Source organism: Pangasianodon hypophthalmus, chromosome 7 (assembly GCF_027358585.1).
Source record: "Pangasianodon hypophthalmus isolate fPanHyp1 chromosome 7, fPanHyp1.pri, whole genome shotgun sequence".
Classification (NCBI taxonomy): Eukaryota; Metazoa; Chordata; class Actinopteri; order Siluriformes; family Pangasiidae; genus Pangasianodon; species Pangasianodon hypophthalmus.
In genome coordinates this window covers 5,560,187-5,583,386 of record NC_069716.1, presented here as the reverse complement: position 1 = coordinate 5,583,386, position 23,200 = coordinate 5,560,187, and the positions used below count along the sequence as shown (strand labels likewise).

The window sequence follows — 23,200 nt, the reverse complement described above, 5'->3', positions numbered from 1 at the left end:
CACACTCCCATCCCATTCCATCCCACCCCATTCCACCCACACACTCCCATCCCATCCCATCACATCACACTCCCATCCCATTCCATTCCATCACATCACACTCCCATTCCATCCCATCCCATTACATCATATCACACTCCCATTCCATCCCATCACATCCCATTTTTCCCACACACTGCTCATCATGAAGAGCCAATAAAACAAGAAATCTTTACCTTTAAACTCAGAAGTGAAACAGGCTTTTATATTAAAACACCACTATGTCACAGTAAAAGTTATCAAACACCATTTATTTTATTGCATAAGAACAACACATTTATTACAAACATCTGTCCAAAATACTTCAACAAATAAAACACATCTGCATTTCTTACATGCAGTGCTTGCAAGGAACTGAAAGTGGAGGAAAAATAGGAAGAGGAAGACCATGAGAAACAAGGAAGAATGAAAGAAAAATGAGAGAAAAATCAAACAGGAAAGAAAGAAAGAAAGAAAGAAAGAAAGAAAGAAAGAAAGATGAGAGAAAAATGAAACAGAAAGAAAGAGAAAGGGGAAGAAAAAAGAGAAAAAAGAAATGTGGGAGAGAGAAATTAAGCAAAATGTGATAGAGAATGAAAGACAGAAATGAGATATAGAAAGAACAAACTAAAGAAAAAGAAAGAAAGAAAGAAAGAATGGAGAAAGAAAGAAAAATAAATAGAAAAAAAACCGAAATGTGAGAACAAATGAATAAGAAAAGAAAGCGAAAGATATACAAAGAAATAAAGAGTGAAAGGGATTAAAAAAAAAGGTGAGACAGAGAGAATGTGGCAAAAGCAGAAAGAGAGAAAAAGTGGAGGAGAAAGAGAGAGATGAAAGAAAGAGACCAATAAAATGAGAGGAATAAAAATAAACAGGAGGAACAGCAAGCACTGTGATTGAAACAGAGGTAAAATAAGGGCAGAGTGATATCTCCATCTGCTGATCCCACTTCAGTTCATGTACAGATGTAATCTCGCTCCATTTCCACATTCCTGTTTTTTCCGAGCACATCGGCCCTCCCACTCGTCCCTGCCCTTCCCTCCAGTTCTTCATTTGAGGTCTATGAAGCGAATGTCCATGATGAGGAGTGTGTGTCGAGGCAGCGGTCTGGGTGCTGGAGCGAGTACAGTCATCACCTGAGCCTGAGTGTCCACAGCCGTAACCACGATGAAGCCACAAACCGGACTCTCTAAAATCCCCCTGCTGCGGCTCTCTCCTCCCTCAGCGTCGTCCTCCACGCAGCTAACGCTCAGCACGTGGTGGGTCAGGTCACGCCCCGGGCTCACAGGAACCAGCTTCAACTGCGTGTCGTCCTGCGACATGCCCAGCGGCAGACACGAGTCCGGAATGGATGGCGCCCCGATCTTGTAGATGCGCACATCCGAAAAGCGCACGTCGAAAGCGTGCGGGTAGAACGTGGTGCCACGGAAGCCATAGAAATATTCGCGGATCTTGTCGTCGCGTGTCTCCCGTCTGCAGTCTTTGGAGCGTTCTACAACACCGCCGGACTTGGGTAGCAGCACAACGCGGACAAAGTGCGGCAGATCCCGTTTGAGCTCGTTGTAGAGGCGTTCCTGATCGAGGACCAGCACCACGTCCACCTGGAATGCTGAAGCGCAGTGGACCAGCGCCTGGTATCCTGAACCCTTCACCCAGCCGCACGTGTTGATGATGCAGCCTCCTACGCTGGCCTTCCGGTTCACCTCACAGCGCTGTGAGAACACCTCCGCCAGACAGGACGTCAGCTACATGCACACAGAGAGCAGTTAGTAGGATAACAGTATGACAACATATTAGATTTTTGAATTTCATTTCATTTTGCTATTACTAGTCAGACTAAAGCGCTGCTGCATCATTCTCTTTAGGTAGAGATGAAGCAAGGGCTAAATCCCACTGGCACTGCTATCAGCAGGTAACAATTGTTTGTGTGTAAATGCGTGTAAATGTTTGGGTAAACCAAACCGTACAAAAACTTCACACCGGATTAACAAAAGTTTTCATAAATCCTTTTCTTTGTATTTGCGTGCACACATTCATCGCCCATAACATGCAAAACGTGCTCCTGACACAGCTCATTTGCATATAGTGACGCCCACAAAACTCCATATAAGGTCATGTGCACAGACAGCAGGGAGCATGAAATGAATAATGAGGGTAAAAGCAGAAAGGTGGAAGTTATTTTGACTCACTTCTATGGCAATAAAAATATTAATAATAATAATAATAATAATAAAATGCTAACTCTTTCATCAGCTGAGGCATTTGCTTATGGCTATGTGCAGACAGACCGGCCCGTCCTCCGTTTATATGGCACCATTTCTTTTGTCATAATTGAATGACTAGTTTTACTTGTTTTCAATTATGGCTTTGTGTTGGCTCACTTTCTTTATTTTTTATATTCTTTAATTAATGCTAAAAAATATAAAATTACTGGTTTTCACAAAGTGTTCTCAATGGTATTCCTAGTCCCTGAGCTAGTGAACTAGCATGAGGATTTTTTTAGGATAGAGACTCCAGAGCACTTCTGTAAGTCACTCTGGATAAGGCTGTCTGCTAAATGCTGTGAACGTAATAAAAACAAGCAACTGAAACTCAACAGTATATCCCTGTTATGTGTAGATAAAGTGCAGATTATATGATTTGAAGTCGATCGAGGTTTACATTATTTAGTGTAAACCTTCTTATGTGTAAATTTACACACTCTCAGGAGCATGAGTAGGAGATGAATATTTTTCTGAATTTATGGGATTTTCATGAACCACATTACTTGTGTTAATGCACAATGAAGCCCATTGTGTGTAATGTACAGATAATGAACTGTTAACCAAAGTGAAAAAAGACCAAAATGTTCATTAGTGAAGTTGAAGGAGTTCATTATAAAATACATCTTGGACGCCAGTGAATGTCACATAATAATTATAAATATTCATGTGCAAATCATTATGTTTTTATTGATTGTTTTCTGGTTATATAATCCTTTCAGACTGCACATAATTCTATCTATTCCAGATCATGTTTAAGATTTGATATTAATAACTTACATTATCTGAAGACATGTATTAAATATCCAATATTTAACATCCTTATAACTGTCTAAGTTGATCATAGTTTTCTGATATTTTGATATTTATATTAAAAAACACCACAGTATGCGTATCTGCACTTGGTCCTATGAGGCGTTAATGGAAAAGGAATTCTGGAAAGTGATGCATACACATATCACTTGCAATTCTGCATTCAGCTTTGGCCAAAATAAAGAATTTCCACAAACAGCTGTCGTCACACACTGCCATTTTAGTGACACAGCCTTTATTTCAGAAGCGCAGATACTGTGGGGGGAAAAAAGGCTGTCTACTTAAGCAGCCTCCTCCTGATGGAAGTGGTCACAAGAACAATATTATATACTGAATATACACTGAGTATATTGCGTACTATCAGCATGTGGCTCTGAAATTTCAGTGATGGCAAATATTACTGTAATAATGAAGAAACTCCTTATCTGATCTGATCTGTGTGTTGCACTTTGTGTTGTCTTCACCTTGTTATACAGTTTGATATTGGTCCCTGGTGATGTGGAGCCAAAGTGGAAGACTAGAGGAGCCTGGACAGAGAAACCTTCCTCGACATCTGCTGGACGCTCAATGTACAGCGCTGACATTGTCCCTGGAACAGACACCTGAAAATATAAAGCAGCATGAGCCATTTTTCCTTCAGTAGAGAAAAACGGCTGCAGACAATCCATCTAGCAGTTGTCTCATTAAACTCTGATAATAGACTATACACTTTCTAGGTCATATTCTCTTACGCTGCTTTGGCCGACGTCCAGCTCCACGAGCGTGGGCCTCCTGCCCAGCCTCACTGCGTAGTTCAGCAGCAGACGACACACGGTGGATTTCCCCACGTCGGTCGGCCCCACCACCATGACCTACACAAATGCACACGGTGGCCATTCAAATTTTTGCCATCTCTACATGTCTGTAACTAAAATGCAAAAAAATTAGATGTGAATAGTGACATACCCTCGGCCCTCTCTCGTTGTCTTTCTCAGCCTGCCGTCTCATCTGCTCCAGCGCAGCGTGTGTGTTCAGATACAAGAGCATAGGGGTGTCTTTGGAGACATAAGCCACCTGCATACAGTGAGATGTAGACATAAAGAGATACAAAGAGTCACCAGTTACATGGAGACATACACCTAGGTGCCTTGTATCCACACTCACTCAGAGTCACTCAGTAGGTATACATTTATTGGGTATAGCCCATTGCTTCCCTTCATTTTTAAAAAAAAAAAAAAAAAAGGAGCCACCATAGGACCTTCTTGACCAGATATTGTGTAGGTGGTGCTTCTGACAAACAGCAGCTTGTCGCCATGATGGCTTGACTTTCCACTTATGGACAGGGTTGAGGGCGGCTGATATTGCGTACAGCGAAGACGGCCTACAGTCTATAATTGTGTACCCATGAAATACACATATATGTAAGCTGTACCAGATCAACTGTCTACCGATCTTCTGTGATGCAATACGATACATTCACACAACCAAGCCACAGCTTAGGGACTTTTCTCCTAGATTTTTTTAAAAACCCTAAATTTCGTGTTAAAGAAGCACCTAGTGACAAATCTTGAGACTTTTTTTGAGCAGGCATTATTGACAGTCCTGCACTCGATAAGGCTCTCTAGAACTGGCAATACTTACAAGTAATAAAAGCTGGTTATTCCATCTGTAACTAGTTCCTTCATGTCTACTCCCTGACTACTCATTACTAGTGCTTCATTTTATCTGCAATCTTAATAGAAATTATAGAAATTTTTTAAATTTGAAAATAGCTTGTGGTGCCATGCATTCTTTCCAAAGGAGATGTTATAATCTATTATACCACTGCGGTTGAATGAAGGATAGGTTAATATTAGTACGCTTGTTTTAATATGTTATTGTTTTTATAGTAACAGCGCATTCACAGGGACTTACATGGAGGGCACTCAACATAATCTAATCCTAATAATAAAAATGGATTTTTAAAAAATGTGCAAAATAAATAAATAAATAAATAAAATGCAGAAAAACCTTTAATCGTTGATGTGGTGAAGTTTTTTGTTAGGAGACAGTTAACCGAGAGACAGTGAGAGAGAGAGAGAGAGAGAGAGAGAGAGAGAGAGAGAGAGAGAGAGAAATGCTGGTGAGAGAACAACTGCCTATTGCGGCTATAACGCGATAACATGACCTAGCTTGTCTTACGGATGTTCCATGACATTAAATCCTAAATATAAACCGTTACAATGTGTGATGTGTCATTCGTTAATTATTTAAACATAGTAAATGCTGGCCAATCGCTGTGGTAGAAGTGGAATAACGCACGACGCACTGTGTGGTTATATGGAAATAATTCACTTTGAGATGGTAATGGCACTCCACTTCGCGTTGTGCCACATCACACCACCCCGGCATGGATTATTTTCTATTCTGATAAGATTCAATTCTATTTCTGTCAGCATTATTCTGTGTCATATAACACGTTATGATATGCAAATGATCATGACGAAATAAATGAATATGTAATGAATATATATGACGACATCTGGTGACTTCTAGCGACTCATTTTCACCCCGAAGAGAGAAAACACGTGACCACCACCTCACCTCGGTCTTCCCGCTGAGCGATAGGCTGCATCCCTGCCACGTGAACACGGCGATCTTCGAACCAGGCCCGAATGTGTACTTCTTGTTCCGGTTCAGTTCGGAGCCGAACACCTCGGCCAAACCGGACAGCAGTTCGAGCTGTACCCGCTCTCCGGCCTCGACCTCAAACCGCAGCTCGGTCTCCTTCTCCAGGTCAAACCGCGAACCTCCGCCGCTCCCCGCGCCTCCTCCGGAGCTCGGGGCTTCATCACCCGCTTTCTCGGGCGCCTCGGTGCTCATGCCTGGGAGAGGACAGCGACAGCGAAGGGAAACTTAACCTCTTGTCTCAAAAAGAGTTCTCTCTAAACCAACTTCAACAAAGTGGACCTCCTTCATACCAGTCATTTTATAATCACTTACCATACATGTTTAAATTCAAAACACAAGCTAACGTTATATCGTTATAACGCTATACGTTAACGTTATTCCTAGTTATTTAACTTATTCGTCTGAAATAATTGCTGGCTACTGATTAAATCCAATTAAATAGGTTTTGCTGGAAGGAAACGCTACTCTAAAAGAAATCACAGATGTTTCCTTAGGTTAGCTATTAGCTATGAAGTGTGCTATAAGTAAGCAGGTTGGTTGCTTTCTCTTCTTTTTTTTCGTTCTTTGATTTGACTCGTCCGTTCAGACACTAAAAGTGCTATAAAAGCACATATGAGTGTATAACCCAGATAAACTGACTTACTTTTAAAGAAAAAAAGGAAACTCCAAACGTATCCCTCGTGTTTTCAAAATAATCCACCAGTGTCACGGCAACTCGGTCGCATGATGATGACGTCGCACGAACGCACTGAACCGGCGCCCCGGCCCCATACGCGAGGCAATCAGTTTAAGGCAAGATTCAAGTCATGCAGTGCCCGTCGAAATATTAAAGGAAAAATAGAGGCGAAGTAGTAGAAAAGAACACAGAAATTTTATTTCTTTCATACACAAAGAACAGTAGACGTTTAGGAATTCAAAAAGATGTTCATAACAGATTTTAATACACCAAACGTACACTATACGGCCAAAAGTTTGTGGACACCTGACCATCACACTCATATGTGGTTCTTCCCCAAACTATTACCACAAAGTCTGAGGCACACAATTGTATAGAATGTCTTTGTATACTGTATACTTTCCCTTGCACAAAAAGTGAAACCATAAAGAAATTGTGGGTGAAGGTTGGATTGGAAGAACTCGACTGTCCTGCACAGAGCCCTGACCTCAACCCCACTGAACACTGTTGGTATGAACTGGAACACAGACTGCACCCCAGACCTCCTCATACAACATCAGTCCCTAACCTTACTAATCCTCACAGCCACGCTCCAAAATCTAATGGAAGGCCTTCTCAAAAGAGTGGAGGTTATTACAACAATAGGGGGACTAAATCTGAAATGGGATGTTCAACAAGCACATACGGGTGCGAGGTGTTCACATACTTTTGGCTATATAGTGTACCAAACACATTTCCCAACAAGTAATGAATCACAAGTCTACACAAACTTCTATAATATAGCCACAGTTAAAGAAAGAACACAGATGTCAGTTTGTGAATTCAAAAGAAGTAAAGCAGAAGATCATGAGGAGGCAGCAATGATCCAGGTCAGGATGCCAAACAAGTCATCAGAGAACAGACTGGGGGTCAACCGTTTGGTCCATCCTCATCATTATGCATCCAAGAAACCCAAGATGATTAACTGAAATTTGAGAAACACACATTTTATTTAGTAATGCCATTTACATGTCTTGAAATGATTTTGCAATAGAACATGAATCTGAATTTTAATTAAATTTTAATTGTGTCATTCATTAGCACTATGGTGAAATCTATGAAAATTCCTCACACACACACACACCTTTCCTCACAATTTCTACTTTCTCTTCAGGGCATTCTCCAGGGCACTTACAACCTCAGCAGGCTCTGGAAATTTCAGTTTACGGGGAGGACCTTTCTTGATACCAGTCCACAACACCACCTCTGTGAAAAGATACCAGGAGAAATGTTATAACAAATGAAATTTCACATGGATCCTCCAAATAAAGCTGCTAATGGCATGCTGTGTGGGCTGAGTCTGCAAAGATGCCTAAATTTACCTGTAATTAAGTAGTTAAATGGACTCTTAAATTTGCCAAATTGACACTTTATTCAGTTTTATGGTGCAGAGACTTCAAGGAAATTGAGTGTAGTGAAGGTGCTCTTAATGACTATGAGTAAGTTGGCATTAGATTATACTAACTTGTTTTATTTTTTTTTTAAAGTATCTACTGGGGGTCTTTCAGGTACATGATTTAATTTTTTGTGTACATGAAACTAGTGTTATGTGCAAACTACCTTTGATCCCCTCAATCAAAGTGACCTCAAAGCTGTTGCGTCGAGGCTTCTCGGGGTTGAGCAGCACACGCAGCTCAGGATGTGCGGCAAGGAGAGCCTCACGCACCGCATCGGCATTCCGGCCGTACACACGTCAGCTTTTACTGAGAGTGCGAGCGTGAGAGAGAGAGAGAGAGAGAGAACCCACCATACTAAAACACTGAGAATATGGACATGTAAATGATTGCACATTGAAATTTTATTATTTGACATTTTTAATATTAAAAAGTAAAACAATACACTTCCTAACTCGACTAAAATATTGGTTTACATTTAAAATTCACCATTCCCACCAAGGAATACCATTAAAAGTAGAATTTCAAGCATTGTAAGCACTTAAAAACTATTTTGGGAATTCTGACTAGTCTGTTTTTTTTTTTTTTTTTTTTTTTTTAAATGTGATGGTCTACTTCAGCAAGATTCCTGTGGTAAAATAAGGGAGTAAGTTAAATAAATTTACAGACTAAGACCAGGGTCTAAACAGATTCAAGTGTACATGATATCACCGGATGCAAAAAAAAAAAAAAAAAAAAATCTAACTCCATGACCAAGATTCTAGTAATGTTTAGGTTTTAAAGGATGGATCGCAACCCCGCCCTGGGTCACGTTTCTGTAATTGTATACTCTTAACATTTTACTGGAATCATCTGCTGTGTAATATTCAAAATCGATCATGTGTAAACTAATACTAGTTATTCAGTTTGCCTTAAATTTTGCTAATGTATTGAAAAATCCATCAGTTGGCCATGACTTAAATTAGCCACAAAACGAATGGTTTTTCTTCTACGTTGCATACTGACCAGTGTTCGATGATAACTCTCTGGCCTTGATCCTCTTGTTCAGCCTCGTTTCCTTTATCCTGCTTTGCCACAGGCTCCGCCTCTGCAGCCACGGCCGCCTTACGCTTTGCCCCACGAGCTGCGCACACACACACACACACACACACACACACACACACACACACACACACACACACAAGATAACAGTATAATTATATGAAGACTGTAGTGTACTTTACACCAATAGCAATACAGTGGTCGGAACAGTAGTAACTGATTTACCTAAACCTTCTTTTGGAGAGACTTGGAGATCATCAATGCATCTTTCAACAGTTTAATCCCAAATAACTTCCTATAGGTGCATGACATAAGGTATGAAATAACGGCTTCTGCATCCTTAATTATGCCCAGTGTGAGACAAGCAATTAGGCCAATGTCCTAAAGTTCCCCCATTATTCCCCTCTTTATTCCAACATTTAAACAAGTAACATTTATTCTCCCGTCCAGAGCACAGAGGAACACCCTTTAAGGGGGGGAACCACTGAACTACTTGCATATTAGTGTATATAATTAACAATGGATCTTAAGTGGGATTTTTTTTTAGTTTAACCTTCTTATGGTGCATGTTGTTCTATTTTCACTTTGGTTAATGGTTTCGTACATTTCCCACAATGCCATTCATCTACCTGCTGATAGTTGTGCCAGTGGGATTTAGCTTTCACTTCATATCTACCTAAAGAGTGATGCAGCAGTGCTTTAGTCTTTTAGTCTGTCCAGCTCTTTAAACTTCTCATCTGTTCACTTTGCTCAAACAGATCAGCCTGCAAAGCGTCACCTTTCATGCTAATACCACCATCAACTCCATCACGCCCGTCATCTCGTAGATCATTCAACTGTGTCACATAGCTTGCATTGCATTCTGGGTCTTGCACCAATGTGAATAACACAAATACAGCACCAGCCAACAACCTAGCACCAGAATCACTAATCACATCACAAATATTTCAACATAAGGATACTTCATGTGTTTCAGGGTGGACTTTTCCTTTAAACAGATCTTGCCACTCTGCCCTGTTACTCTTATGCAAGTCATACAAGCTCAGTGGATCATGATGATGATTTAAGTCATAACTGTAACACAATGTAGGATAGTATTTCAACATTTTAAAAATATTACTAATTATGGAGCATTCACGTGACCTCTTAAACTGCCCCCAAGATGTCCTGCAAATGCATGTTACATAATTAAATGGCGCAAGCAAGCACGTGCCCAAAAGGTGCAGATTTCAGGTGCAGATTTTCCCCCCGTTTTTTAACCAGGCTCTAAGAGTTTGTAACTAAATGCACTATAAATGATAGTACAAATGATATGAGACCATATTTTCCCCTACTTTGCACTAGATGGATATGGAAGGATATGAACCCCATGCAATTTCTAAATGCGTCACTTATCTTGGCTTTTCTACCTCTTCTCAGTTCAACTGCCATATTCTTTTTTTTTTTTAAAGATGCATGCCTTACCTGCAATTTTAATCAATATAATAAATAGAGGTTTATTTATACCTGCTTTAGCACGCGTCGCCATTCTCGTGCGCAACAGAGAGAAGTTTGGCGCGAGAGAACTTCACCGGAAACGAGCTGAGGCGCGCCATCTATCAGTGGAGGAGAGACATGCCTTTAATACTCACCGCCCACTTTATTAGGAACACCAGTACACCTGCACTTTCATGCAATTAACAGCATGGCAAGTGCATCTTGCAGTCATGCAGATACAGGTCAAGAGCTTCAGTTAATGTTCACATCAAACCTCAGAATGGGGGGAAAAGTGTGATCTGGACAAAAAAAAAAAGGGGGTGACATTTTTTTCCAATCTTCCATTGTCAAGTTTGGGTGAGCCTGTGTCCAGGGTAATCTCAGATTCCTGTTCCCAGCTGACAGGAATGAAACTCGAAGGTTCTGTGTGTTGTGCATTCTGAAATGCTTTTCTGCTCACCAGGGATGTAAAGAGTGGTAACATCAGAATGATTTTGACCTTGGCAGACAAGCTTGTTTGAATATTTCAGAAACTGCAGATCTTTGGGATCTTCTTTCACACAACAGTCTCTAGAGCTTTCACAGAATGATGCAGAAAAACAAACAAAAAAAATGCAGCAGCAATTGGAAAAGCATTGTTGATGAGAAATGTCAGACTGGGTCGAGCTGACAGAAAGGCTACAGTAACTCAAATAACCACTTTTTACAACTGTGGTGAGCAGAAAAGCCTCTCAGAACATACAACTTCGTTGAACGTTAAAGTGGATAGACTACAACAGTAGAAGACCACATCAGGTTCCACTCCTCTCATCCAAGAACAAGATACTGAGGCTACAGAGAGCACAGGATCACCAAAACTGCACAGCTGAAAATCGGAAAAAGACCAGGCGTGGTTTCTGAAATACTCAACCCGGCATGTCTGGCACCAACAAGCATGACGCAAAGTCTCTGAGATCACATTTTCCCTATTCTGATATATGAGGCTTGCATTTCCTGTACTCCAAAATAAAACTACCAAACTGTACTTGTCCTTGTTGCTGATGTGGTACCATCAACAGTGTATCTTTTGCATTAGTGTACCTTTAAAAATAATTTATGGTACAGAATTCGACCTTAGGACCACTCATGGACCTTTAAAGCTTTACTATAAAAGCTCATTAAAGGTACATTATATGCACCACTCAAGGTAAAAAGATACATTCTTATTACTTATTTCTCAGAGTGTAAAGGTTGTGGAGGAAATGAATATGTACATCTGTTTTGCATGATCTAAAAAGATATTCTAAGGAGGTAAAATAAAATGTGAGTGATCCTCCTGGCCTGAGTTATAACAGATTTGTCATGAGGCATTGTGATTGATGTACTGTATAACTTTCCAAAGGAAATGAAAGAGCTTAGAGGCAGGCAGAACATACTGGTTATGAGAGAACATTTGATTAAATTGAGAATCCTTGAGAACTTCTGGAAACTAATCTAGTTTCTTTCACTTTTGACATCTTCACATGCATTATTTTATCATTGCTGTAATTTATGATAATTAAGGAACATCTGTGAAACCTAACACACCAAATGTCTTGGTGGTTATAATACATTTCTGAATTTAGTCAGTTTTCCATACAGACTTGACAAATAAAGTCTGTAAAATAAATAGCTCAATAATTAGCTTTAATGTCTCTTAGTAATTAAAAATAACTAATACTATAAACATGAATTCATTGGGCTAACATAGAAATCCCAGGAACACTGGCCGTGAAGCAGGAATACACCCTGGTTGGGATACCAGTCCATCACAGGCCTTCATACACACACATTTACACACTCTTACACACCTAGGAGCAATTTGGAGCCACTACTCTACCTACCATCATGTTTTTGAGAGTTGGAAGGAAACCTGAGAACCCTGAGTAAACCCACACTTACACGAGAAGAACACATGAACCTCCACAGACAGTAAAATAAGTTCACTGGTACATCTTTTATTCACGATTGTCATTTATATTTCATAAATCAAGCCTTCAATGTGATATCTGCCAATATATTACACAGACACAATCACAAAACACATGTGAAGCAGCAGTTTCCAGGTTTATTCATGTTCATACTTTTGTTCTTCAAATATTAAAGCCATATCATCAATCAGAGAGTTAGGTTTAATATTTAGTTTGTGTTTTTGCAAGCCTTGTGAAGTGACATTAAGATCGTAACAGGAAAAACAGTAACTTTACGAGTATGACTTCTATGAACCGCAATTCAAATAAAGCAAATCTACATTAAGTGCTGTGTAGAGCAACATCTATCATATCTCTAGTGCTCTGCTGTTTATGACTTCTGAAGGAATGTACTGGTAATAGATGGGAAAATCCAGCTCCTTTAACCAAAGGTGGAGTTGTTCCAGGCCACGTTCGATGCGTCCATGTCGAAAAAGTTGATGTAGATCCTGAAACAGTGGGGGGAAAAAAGTGATGTTGAATTTTCAAATCTGATTGGTCAGAAGGTGTTGAGTAATGTTCTATAACAGCAGCAGGCTTATATTAATGCCCTCATTCTAATACGTTATTGTTTCTATAGCGACAGCGCGTACCACAAGGACGTAAAAATGTGTTGATATTTAACAAAGTAAAATATATAACTATTGATACGGTGGAGCTTTCTGTAAGAAAATGTTTATTTAACATTTATGAAAGGAGTCTCCAGTGTAAGCGCTTTGCAACAGTATGTTTTCCACCACAGGAAAGTCTTCAGGACAGGGGAGTTTGTACTTTCCGGTTTCTTGGTAATACACCAAGCTGTAAACTGTGCGGTGAATGTGTACGTGTTGTGTGTGTACCTGTCAGGTGAGATGCCCAGGTGTTTATTAAGCATGCCCATGAGCAGTTTGGAATACTGTTTATTCTGCGAGCCTCCGATCTTCCCGATGCTGTGGAGGGAGCACAGGGCACACGGGTCTGCTTTGCCCCCGAACATCATCATCTGATCCGGGATGATGTGCACAGCGATGTACTGGGAGAAACAAACAAAACAAAACAAAAAAAATCACACTTCGGTCTCATTTACAAGTAGCATGCATATTTCTACACACAAACACACTGCATGGTAATGGAGGAGAATGGTATGAGTGGTCCATTTTAGAATATCACCTAATGGCTAAACATTATCGTACATTATCCATATACAAACCATCACAAAAATTCTAATGGTTTCCACTACAAATACCTTTACAAATCATCAGCTATTAACTATTAAATCCATTACCAAATGATTTCCATTACACAGTGTGAGGTATTAAGGATGTAGCTTCTTAATGGTGTCCACTAGACATAACATGCCACCAACTGAAGGCAACAAAATACCAGTACAGACCTACAGGGACCATGAGAGTTTCCATTAAAACCAATACAATTCCCATTAAAACCATTACAAATTCTATGAGGGTTTGTATTGGTTTTTTCAGCAGGGTATCCATGTAGACTTGTGAAACATGACTGAAAAGAGAAAATCAATAGTGTAGATAATTCCTAATCTAGGAAATCTAGGACACACACACACACACACACACACCATCCATTCTGGCCTATACAGCTGAGCACGCGCTCCAACTCACATTGGCTGGTTTCCCCATGGCTTTAGCAAGCTCCTGGGTAATTTCAGACATTAATCCTGCAGGAACTGCATCCTTCGAGACATTTGTATTAACCACGAACATCGGCATGGCGACAGGCTTCCTTAAAAATACCGTACAACTGAGAAAAAAACAGAAAACTGATGTGCTGTGCCTGAACTGACGTTTCAGTTAAGGGGAATAACCGTGTACTTTCTCCTGCACGTTCTTTGTCCCACCCGTTTTCCTACAAGCCCCGCCTCCTGAGCGGTGCAGCCCGTTGATTGGACAGCAAAAAAGTCCATCAAATTACCGTAAAATACAGTGTAGCCAAAAAAGAAGGCATTAGATACAAAAAGTGAGTATTGCATATGTAGGAATAAAGTACAAATATCCGAATCTATGTTTTAAAATGAAGTTAGTTGAATTTAACTTTATTATGAAAGTCATTAAAATAAAAAAAAAATGTTTGGACAATATGTTCACCGAAAAATAATTAATAATTAACACAATAATAAAATACTAAAAATATTTTTGTGCAAATAATTGTCTTATTATTTTATTATTCTTTTTTTTTTTGCTATGAAATTAACGCTTGCCTAGTGTTATCTTTTTAGTTTACCTTCACTGGACCAGCAATAAATAAAAAGCTGCGTGAAAATAGCAGGAAGAGCAGGAAGTGGGATCACAATACGGGTGGGAAAGAAAACAACACGCCTCCTCAGGACTTCTTTCTTTAAAAAAATCATGTGAGAAAATGCTAGAAACAAAGTTTACGCCCCCTGTCGCATTGTAAGGGCTATGTACAATATGTATTAGCTTCCTAAAAGGCTTCTACCTCCCTGTCTGGTAGGAAAACACTCTTTATTTATTGTGGATGTATCTTACATAAAAACAAAATAAAAAAAATAACTTATTACATACAAAACGTCTCATTTTGCAATGATGACGGTTATTAAAAACGGTGCGAGCTTTTCTGACATTTACGGTAACAACCTCGCGCATGCGCATATCTTTATTTCAGGAGAAAACCGGTTTCATCTCAAACTGCTCTGTATGTAGAGGTAGTGTGCACTGCGTAGGGTGTAGAAAACATTATGTAATACCTTACAGAGGGCACTTATAAAGGAAGGAGCGGGTTTTTTTGGGATACAGCCGGTATCGTAGGCGAGAATTAAAAGCACTTGAGTTGAGAAGGGGAACATAACGCCTGGTTTCTTTTTGGTGAAACGTTATACTTGTGTGAACGGGTTAGAAGGTTAACATTGACGATTTTTGTGTGTGTGTGTGTGTGTGTGTGTGTGTGTGTGTGTGTGTGTGTGTGTGTGTGTTGTGAAGAGTTGTTGAGGGTTGTGGTTTTGGCTGGGGAAGCTGAGAGTAGAGTGCGGATAAGCTGTGGGGTAATGTTGTCTTTCTTAAAAGCAGTGTGTGTGTGTGAGTGTGTGTGTGTTTGTGTGAAGTTGTTAAATTAGAGTAATTATTAGAGTAGTTAGTTACAGTAATCATGATAGGATTTAAGTGCACATTGGAAGCTAAATGCATATTAGTGCTGGTTTAGGTGTAGTGTAAATAAGAGGAAATTAATAACAGACTGGGAAATATGACAGTTTATGTAAGATTGCATGATAGGGGTTTGTTTTTAGTTGAAACTTTTCTCTCTGGGTTGCCTAACATCCTAACATCTTATCATCAGTGTAAAATTTGCACACAAAAAAATCCTTATTTTTATTTGCATGACAGGTATTAATGAATGTAATGCACTCTGAGAGGGAAAATAGTGAGTGTAGATGATGTAAAGCAGCAGAGTGAGTGTAGTGTGTATTTATTCCTGGCAGTGCTCGTGCGTAAAGCGCCATGGCGGACTCGGTGAAGACGTTCCAGGCGCATCTGACCGCCGTGATGGACAGCCTGGTGCGCGCGTCCGTGTGCGAGATCACCAAGCTGTTCGAGGACACGGTGAACGACTACCTGGTGGAGATCTCGCTCAACCGGAAGGAGAACGAGGCTCTGAAACTGCGCCTGAGACTCACCGAGAACAAGCTGAGGAACGAGCGGAAGTACGGGCTCGCCTGGGCGGCCAGTCGGCGCGCAGCCGGCCTGCTCGGTCCTGATGAGACCGGCGCGGCGAAAAAGCGCAAGCTGGAACCTAGTAAGCACAGGCACAAGTTCATTACTACTAATGAGTGCTGGTGGACGTCTAACTTTGGCTTTTAGTGCGACCAGAATGCACAGAGGGAGGAAGTGAGTGTAATGGCGACCTGCTCCTCAGCTCTCAGTTCTCATTTTTCTCTCTCTCGCTCTCTCCTCCCTCTCCCTGTTCTTCTCCTTTCCTCTGTCTGGCTGTCTCACTCCCTCCCCCCTTCCTGATCTCCTCTCCCTCCCTTTCAGGAGGCAAGCAGGCTAAGGAGTGGAGCGGTGGCGCGTGGGAGGAGGGGGTTGGAGGAGCGAGGGACGAGAGGAGGGACGAGAGGAGGGACGAGAGGAGGGACGAGAGGAGGGATGAGAGGAGGGACGAGAGGAGGGACGTGTGCCGCACTCATCCACCAACCGCAGTGGAAGGAGAGGAGCAGGAGGAGGAGAGGAGACGCGTCTCCGGGGAGAGAAAGGAGGTGGCCACTGTTAAGGAGGAGGTGAGCAGCCAATCCGAGACGAGGAAGCCGATGCAGGGAGAGATAAGGAGAGCGAGGGAGGGAGGGAGGGAGGGAGGAGAGAGAAAGAGCATGAAGAGGAGAGGGAGGGAAGGAGGGAACCGTGAGTAAGGATTGAGAGGAATGAAACAAAACAGGAGCAGTGGAAACAAGAGAAACTCAGATTCACACAAATGAAGCTGGCTGCATGCTATTAGTCAAGTGGGACTTTAGCATCATTCCTCTATATAATTTATATACATATGAGCGAAATGTTGTTTTATCTGGACCATGGTGCAACACGTAACAATACAGCAGCACGCTACACACTACATGAAGGGCAAATACACAACAGTGTGAGAAGAGTGCGAAATATACGACAAATACACAGGAGAGAGCACTAACAGAAACAAGGCTAGATGAGAAATGCAGAAAGACAGAGATATAGAAAGATTGAGTGAGACATTTAGCCAGGCAGATGGATATGGAAGTATGTAGATAGGCAGACACAGATAGACGGTAGCCTGCCAGAGTAGCTATCTAGACATGAATATATAGACTGATATGGATGGATGCATGGATGGACAGATCACTAGCCCGGCCATTTGGGAACCTGTGCTCAAGGCGACTCTGATTAAAAAAACGAATAGGCTGGATCTTCTTGTCTCAGAGTATTCGGTTTTTAATCATAGTCGCCTTGAGCACAGGTTCCCAACGCTGGTCATGGAGTACCCCCTGTTCTACACATTTTAGTGTTTTCCCTGCCATAACACATCCCCTTCAACTCAGGAAGAGCTGTTAATTAGCTGGTTAGTTGAATCAGGTGTATTGGGAGCAGGGAAAACACTAAAATGTGCAGGACAGGGGGTACTCCAGGACCAGAGTTGGGAACCTATGGCCTAGAGGACAAATAGTTTCAACAACAAGAAAATGGAAAAAAAAAAAAAAAAAACTCCTCCATATTGACTTTTGCAAAACAAGAGTTTTCATTTGATATGTAGCTATGTTTAAACGTAATGCACTTCACAGTGGTGTGACGCACCTCAGTGCTATAACTATAGCGTGTGCAAATCGTTCCTAATCCCACCTCCTGCTGCACTACACACATCAGCCAAGGCATGGTAACCAAAATGTTCCATGGCAGCTTACTGACTTTTTGATAAGAAACTTTGTTAGCCAAGGATAATCACACATTGATTAATTCGCCTTACCCCATATCAATGCACTTAATTATCTAACTAGCCCACCATATTTTATTACTTTACATTAGATACCACATTATTGCCTAGTCAGTTTACAGGCAGCCAGAACATAGGACTGGGCAGCACATTAGAGTAGAGGTGTACACGATGCATTGCAATGTAAAAATTTGATTATGTGTATCATGGACATGTGTGATTCACATTGTGCAAATCAGTATTCTGTTAATTGCACTGTTTCATGGAGAGCCTACGAGATCATCTAAGTCCGATAGCCTGATGTCTCCAGATTGCAACAAGCAACACGCATTATACCTTATTTGGTCACACAACCAAATTATAATGGTTAAAAAGAGCTCTTCAGTAGCTTTCAAACAACACCGAAGGCCACGGACATCTGGCATTTTAGCCGACTTTGGAGCTCTATCTCTGCTACGGAGCTCATTTTTTTCCTTCACTCATTTTGAAAGTCCCCAGGTAAGTACTTTTGTTTATTTAATTAAAATCAATTTATAAATGTATTTTTAAGTTATGTTGAACCTGTAGTACATTTCGTTTACAATATTAAGTGAAGTGAAGTGTAGCCAAGTATGATGACCCATACTCGGAATTTGTGCTCTGCATTTAACCCATCCAAGTGCGCACACACAGTAGTGAACACACACACACACACACACACACACACCGTGAACACACACCCGGAGCAGTGGGCAGCCTATTTTTGCTGCGGCTCCCGGGGAGCAGTTGGGGGTTCGGTGCCTTGCTCAAGGGTCTCACCTCAGTCGTGGTATTGAGGGTGGGAGAGAGCGCTGGTCATTCACTCCCCCCACCTACAATCCCTGCCGAACCTGAGACTTGAACCCACGACCTTCAGGTTCACCTTCGGGTTAAAATACACATTGTTTTGCATTGTTTATAATTCAGAAACAAAAAAAGGAGTCTTTTCCATCATAATTTTTCCTCGTACAGATTTTGTTAAAAAAAAATTTCAAATCAAATTGAAATCGTGACGCCAGTATCATGAAATGAATCGCATTGTGACCCGAGTGTATGATTACATCCTGCATTAGAGCTTGTGTATCCTGTATGTAACCCAGTTTGCAGAATAGGGTGCATGTAAATACAAAAATACAACGCACTGTGTTATTTCTGTGTTTGTTTGATCAGGAGGACGTCTACAGGTGCGAGTCAGTGAGGCTGCTGCAGGAGGCGCTTCAGATGAGCCAGACTGAAAGCAACACAGCACACGGTGAGCACCACAAGGCCGCGTGTGGGTAAGAGAAGGCGTATAGCAGCGTGCTTAGTGTGGGAAGGAGAAAGTGGCAGCTTTGTGCTGAACAGTGGACATGCTGGGACTGCTCCCGGGGTATTATATCTCCCTGCTGCCGAGAAAACTGAAGCTGTGCTTTTTCAAATGGCTGATCCGATACCTAAGGGTACACCTGCTTAAAATGGAAACAAACATGAACTCAGGATACTCACAGGTAGAAGTGGCAGTACAATAGGTTTAAATGTAACTTATGCCATGTTTTTGGTCATATTCTAGTATGACTCTGGTGGCCTCATGACTCCCCGGTTTGATCCTGAGCTTGGGTTTTTGTCTGTGTGGAGTTTCATATGTTCTTTCTGTGTTTGTGTGGGTTTCCTCCGGGTTCTCCATTTTCCTCCCACCTTCCAACAACCTGCCTGTAGGTGAATTGGTGACTCTAAATTGTGTCTACATGTGAATGTGTATGTGTGTCTGGTGCCTTGCAATGGATTGGTGTTCTCATCCCGGGTGTTTTCCTGCCTCACGCCCAGTGTTCCTGGGATAGACTTCGCATTCACCGTCACCCTGACCAGGATTAATGAAGAAGAATGAATGAATGTAGCTAGTAATTTTTCTAACAGCTGATATCAACTGCTTAACCACAATGGCCCAATGAAGAAAGATGATACATCGATACATACATTGAGCCAGAGTTTCTTGTTGATTGTCCTTACATTTTATCACGTCTTTTTGTGTTTAGAAGATTTGGATCCTGTCTCTACTGGTCCTGGATCGGCAGTGGGTGAAGTGTGGGAGCAGCCCAATCTCTCAGCCGGACCTACAAACAGCAGCGATGATCTCAGCGGGCTAGAGACTGCCTTAAAGGTGGAGTGTGAGAGGGAGGAGGCGGGATCTGCACTGACCAGCCCGTCCCACGCTGCAGACAGAGCCGAAGGTGTAGAATTCATCGGCCTGGACGGATTGTGCAGCTCTCAACAGGACCCTGCTTCCTCTACACATGAAGCCAACCCTGCTGAGTTAGGCGCCGAGAGCCAGGGAGACGACGAGGGGGAGGAGTCAGGTCGAGAGGGAGAGGACTTACTGCATTTCTGTCCTCAGTGCGGCGGCGGCTTTAACTCTGCATCCGACCTGGCTGAACACGTCTGCCCGTTGGCCGAGGAACGTTTCCAGTGTTCAGCGTGCGGCCGGGCCTTCAGTCACGCCTGGAGCCTGAAGAGCCACGAGTGCGTACAGGCGGGTGAGCAGCCTCACCGCTGTGAACTCTGCGGGAAACGCTTCACACACTCTCGCTCCCTTGAGCGCCACCAGCTGGTACACACAGGCGAGCGTCCACACCGGTGCCCGCAATGCGGCCGCAGTTTCAGCCGCCTGGGTAACCTAGAGCGGCACCAGCGCATCCACACTGGCGAGCGGCCGTACGAGTGCGGAGCGTGCGGCAAACGCTTCAGTCGCATCGAGTACCTCAAACGGCACCAGCAGATCCACAGCGGAGAGAGGGGAGAGAGGAACCAGACACTCAGTGACACAGAGCTGAAACGCAATCAGTGCTTCTCCAGCGCCTGATAAACTGCTTAACACTTGACCTAATTCTCCATCCAGCTTTAAAGACCAATGATCCGTACGCCTGAATGTCCTCAGATCCTCGAAGCTGATTATTTTCACACACATGAAGCATATCTCATAGGGCTGCATATCATTTGTATATCATTTATTGATTATTATTACAGGATTAACTTTTGCAATACTGATATTGGAGAAGCCTACATAATGAAAATGAGCAAAAACCCCGTTTTTTTATTTAATCTGTGAGCCTTCTGGCCATCTCAGAGCTTCCAGATAACATGGAATCTGTGGGTGTGTTTTGGGAAAACCTGGCGTTGGTGCGATCCTTACACTAATCCTTATTTGCTGATTTGGTGCGTCAGTATTTGAATTTGAATTAATGCAGATCTTTAAATGTCACACATCACAGGCTCACCAATTACTTTTTTTTAACATAATATATATTTCATAGTCATATCACAGTCGACACATGTAGAAATATAATCATAATTTACTCTTTTTGTCCATATTGTACAGCCCTAATATGCCATCATTTCCTGAATCTAAACATCCTAACAACAGCAAGTTACTATATTAAAGAAGACCACACTCATTTCACAAACATGTCAGTGAAAGTACATGTGTATAAAGTTATCTTGATCCTAAAAAAGCACAAACAAACAAGCACACCAGGTCTTGTGCATTACACTCTGTGTGAGTCATACAGTTAGGTGTCTTGTACATCTTCCGCAGCTAGAGCTAGAGTAGCTAAAGTCTACATTTCATCTGTCAGAAATAATCAAGATTACAACTTAATCACTGATCATATCCCAGTTATAGTTTGACACCTCACATTAAGCCTTGTTTGGGGATTAGTGTCCCTGGGTGAATTCTGGAATAATCATTTTATACATCACCTCCATGATAAAACTCTGTTCCTAGTAAACAAAGCTCAGGAACAAGTTTCCATGTTTTTTTTTTCTACAAAACTGGATGTTTGCATCACATATGATCATATGTGTTTTTTTTTTTTTATACATTAGATGTTTGAATATAGAGAATATTATTGGATCATTTGCAATTATATTTATATCACAGCATCTAACATTAGATGATTAATACAAATGCTGATTAATTTATTTCCAGAAAACTAAAGGATATACGATGTTGTGATATGTTTATATAAAGTGGCTTTATAAATGAGTGCAAAAGCCCTTTTAATCAGCCTGCGAGAACAGATGCACTTTTCTGATTTCATCATTGCGTACACATGCTAGGTGACTAAATACAGTGAGTAACAGCAGAAAAACTTGTATGTCACAGAGGTGTCGTGTCTGGATGGGACTACATTATTAAACCACCCTGGACTGATAAAAAAAAAAAAAAACAGTAGTAATTACAATAATAATGGTAATCTGGTATCCAATATTCTCACTGACGTGGGTGATCCAGACTGAAATAAAACCCTAAAATTAAAAAAAAAAAAAAAAAAAAAAAAGCATACAAATCCAAAACAGAGTGAGGGTCTGACTGGTGCTTCTGTCATTACACTGACATAGAGCTACCTGCATACATCTGAGTTCCATATTAATCCCTAAACAGCATTAACAGGATAATTAGAAGTATACAAAAGCAGATTTTTCCAATATATTTCTATTTTGAGCCAAACCGTGACCCGTGAAGTGATTCTCACACAGAAATGTGTCAGGTTTCCAAAGTGTTGGTCTCTTAAATTGCTTTTATCATTATATAGACACCGGAGCCCTGAATTTATCCTTATTGCAGATAATACTCACTTCTGTCACTTAATAGCTACAAAAGAAAGTGTTTGCTGTGAGGTCTCTAGTCATCACATCTTCAGAGGATGTATTCAATTTAGATTGTTAGATTGAATTTGAAAATGTTAAATCAGACCTGATATTGATCTAAGGCCACTATCTATCTGATACTGATCCTCAATAGAGGATCTGTGAAGCCCTAAAACATATCCTTAGTTTATCTGTCATGGCTCATGCTCATAAAATCTCATATCATGTCCACATTATTATTATTTTTTATTTTTGACAAACACTGATGTGGTTTGTGAACTATTAGTGAATGTATTTCTTCTTTTTTTATATGTGTATCTAAAATAAATGAGGAATTACAGAATATTTTCACACACTCTATTTAAAGTACTTTCCAAGTAAAAAATTCTCAGAGGAAAAGTCGTAAACTTTAATCTACTTCACTAAAACACTAAGACAATTTTTGTAGTTTTACAGATATAAATCTGTACTGGATTATAGTTTCTCCTGTCTGATCTGGGATATTTTCCTAGATGTTTAAACACCAAGTTATTACACAGAACATGATGCACATTTATATTCAGTGCATTCAAAAATTATTCGGACCCAATCATTTATCTTTATTTCATTAGTTACAGCCTTGTACTAAAATGATTATATTTACTTATTATCCCCTTCAATATGCAAAAATACTCCACAAAACAGCTTTTCAGAGAGCTGTGTAAATTGGGGGGAGGGGGGCTATCCAGACTCTTTGCTATGACACTTCACACCTTCAATCACACCTTTATGGTAGAGATTCAGAAT

At 41.0% G+C, this 23,200-nt stretch overlaps 4 protein-coding genes across 8 annotated transcripts; 1 reads left to right on the top strand and 3 right to left on the bottom strand.

Annotated features, from left to right (window-relative positions):
• Positions 1-269: 269 nt before the first annotated feature.
• On the bottom strand, positions 270-6,513 carry clp1 (cleavage factor polyribonucleotide kinase subunit 1). 2 transcript variants are annotated; one of them, XM_026940645.3, is made up of 6 exons: positions 6,388-6,513; positions 5,658-5,938; positions 4,041-4,148; positions 3,827-3,946; positions 3,560-3,697; positions 270-1,766 (listed from the first exon to the last, which is right to left on the bottom strand). In XM_026940645.3, the coding sequence occupies exons 2-6, from the start codon at positions 5,934-5,936 to the stop codon at positions 1,071-1,073; spliced, it is 1,341 nt and encodes a 446-aa protein (XP_026796446.1). In that variant the 5' UTR covers positions 5,937-5,938; positions 6,388-6,513; the 3' UTR covers positions 270-1,070. The 2 variants fall into 2 exon arrangements, with proteins under 2 accessions (XP_026796446.1, XP_034161983.1); XM_034306092.2 differs by having other exon boundaries at positions 6,057-6,448.
• An 80-nt stretch (positions 6,514-6,593) lies between these two features.
• Positions 6,594-10,543, bottom strand: selenoh (selenoprotein H). The gene is made up of 5 exons (XM_026940646.3): positions 10,401-10,543; positions 8,859-8,976; positions 8,020-8,162; positions 7,544-7,665; positions 6,594-7,384 (listed from the first exon to the last, which is right to left on the bottom strand). The coding sequence occupies exons 1-4, from the start codon at positions 10,420-10,422 to the stop codon at positions 7,559-7,561; spliced, it is 390 nt and encodes a 129-aa protein (XP_026796447.1). The 5' UTR covers positions 10,423-10,543; the 3' UTR covers positions 6,594-7,384; positions 7,544-7,558.
• Positions 10,544-12,326: 1,783 nt separating this feature from the next.
• mif (macrophage migration inhibitory factor) lies at positions 12,327-14,201 on the bottom strand. The gene is made up of 3 exons (XM_026940576.3): positions 13,972-14,201; positions 13,198-13,370; positions 12,327-12,807 (listed from the first exon to the last, which is right to left on the bottom strand). The coding sequence occupies exons 1-3, from the start codon at positions 14,077-14,079 to the stop codon at positions 12,741-12,743; spliced, it is 348 nt and encodes a 115-aa protein (XP_026796377.1). The 5' UTR covers positions 14,080-14,201; the 3' UTR covers positions 12,327-12,740.
• Positions 14,202-15,105: 904 nt separating this feature from the next.
• On the top strand, positions 15,106-22,759 carry si:dkeyp-121d2.7 (zinc finger protein 572). 4 transcript variants are annotated; one of them, XM_026940578.3, is made up of 5 exons: positions 15,106-15,226; positions 15,804-16,117; positions 16,357-16,598; positions 18,962-19,043; positions 19,804-22,759. In XM_026940578.3, the coding sequence occupies exons 2-5, from the start codon at positions 15,823-15,825 to the stop codon at positions 20,625-20,627; spliced, it is 1,443 nt and encodes a 480-aa protein (XP_026796379.3). In that variant the 5' UTR covers positions 15,106-15,226; positions 15,804-15,822; the 3' UTR covers positions 20,628-22,759. The 4 variants fall into 4 exon arrangements, with proteins under 4 accessions (XP_026796379.3, XP_026796380.3, XP_026796378.3 ...); XM_026940579.3 differs by having other exon boundaries at positions 15,120-15,218; XM_026940577.3 differs by lacking the exon at positions 15,106-15,226 and adding an exon at positions 15,248-15,368.
• The last annotated feature ends 441 nt before the right edge of the window (positions 22,760-23,200 follow it).

Bases quoted from the DNA above. Each gene is read 5' to 3' on its own strand.
- clp1 (XM_034306092.2), bottom strand. The intron at 3,947-4,040 runs GTATGTCACTAT...GCATTTGTGTAG, and splicing joins ACAACGAGAGAGGGCCGAGG to GTCATGGTGGTGGGGCCGAC. The intron at 3,698-3,826 runs GTAAGAGAATAT...TTATATTTTCAG, and splicing joins TGGACGTCGGCCAAAGCAGC to GTGTCTGTTCCAGGGACAAT.
- si:dkeyp-121d2.7 (XM_026940578.3), top strand. From the start codon at position 15,823: ATGGCGGACTCGGTGAAGACGTTCCAGGCGCATCTGACCGCCGTGATG. The intron at 16,599-18,961 runs GTGAGCAGCCAA...TTGTTTGATCAG, and splicing joins TGGCCACTGTTAAGGAGGAG to GAGGACGTCTACAGGTGCGA. The intron at 19,044-19,803 runs GTGAGCACCACA...TTTTGTGTTTAG, and splicing joins TGAAAGCAACACAGCACACG to AAGATTTGGATCCTGTCTCT.
- mif (XM_026940576.3), bottom strand. From the start codon at position 14,079: ATGCCGATGTTCGTGGTTAATACAAATGTCTCGAAGGATGCAGTTCCT. The intron at 13,371-13,971 runs GTGAGTTGGAGC...TGTTTCTCCCAG, and splicing joins CCATGGGGAAACCAGCCAAT to TACATCGCTGTGCACATCAT. The intron at 12,808-13,197 runs GTACACACACAA...CCACTGTTTCAG, and splicing joins CTGGGCATCTCACCTGACAG to GATCTACATCAACTTTTTCG.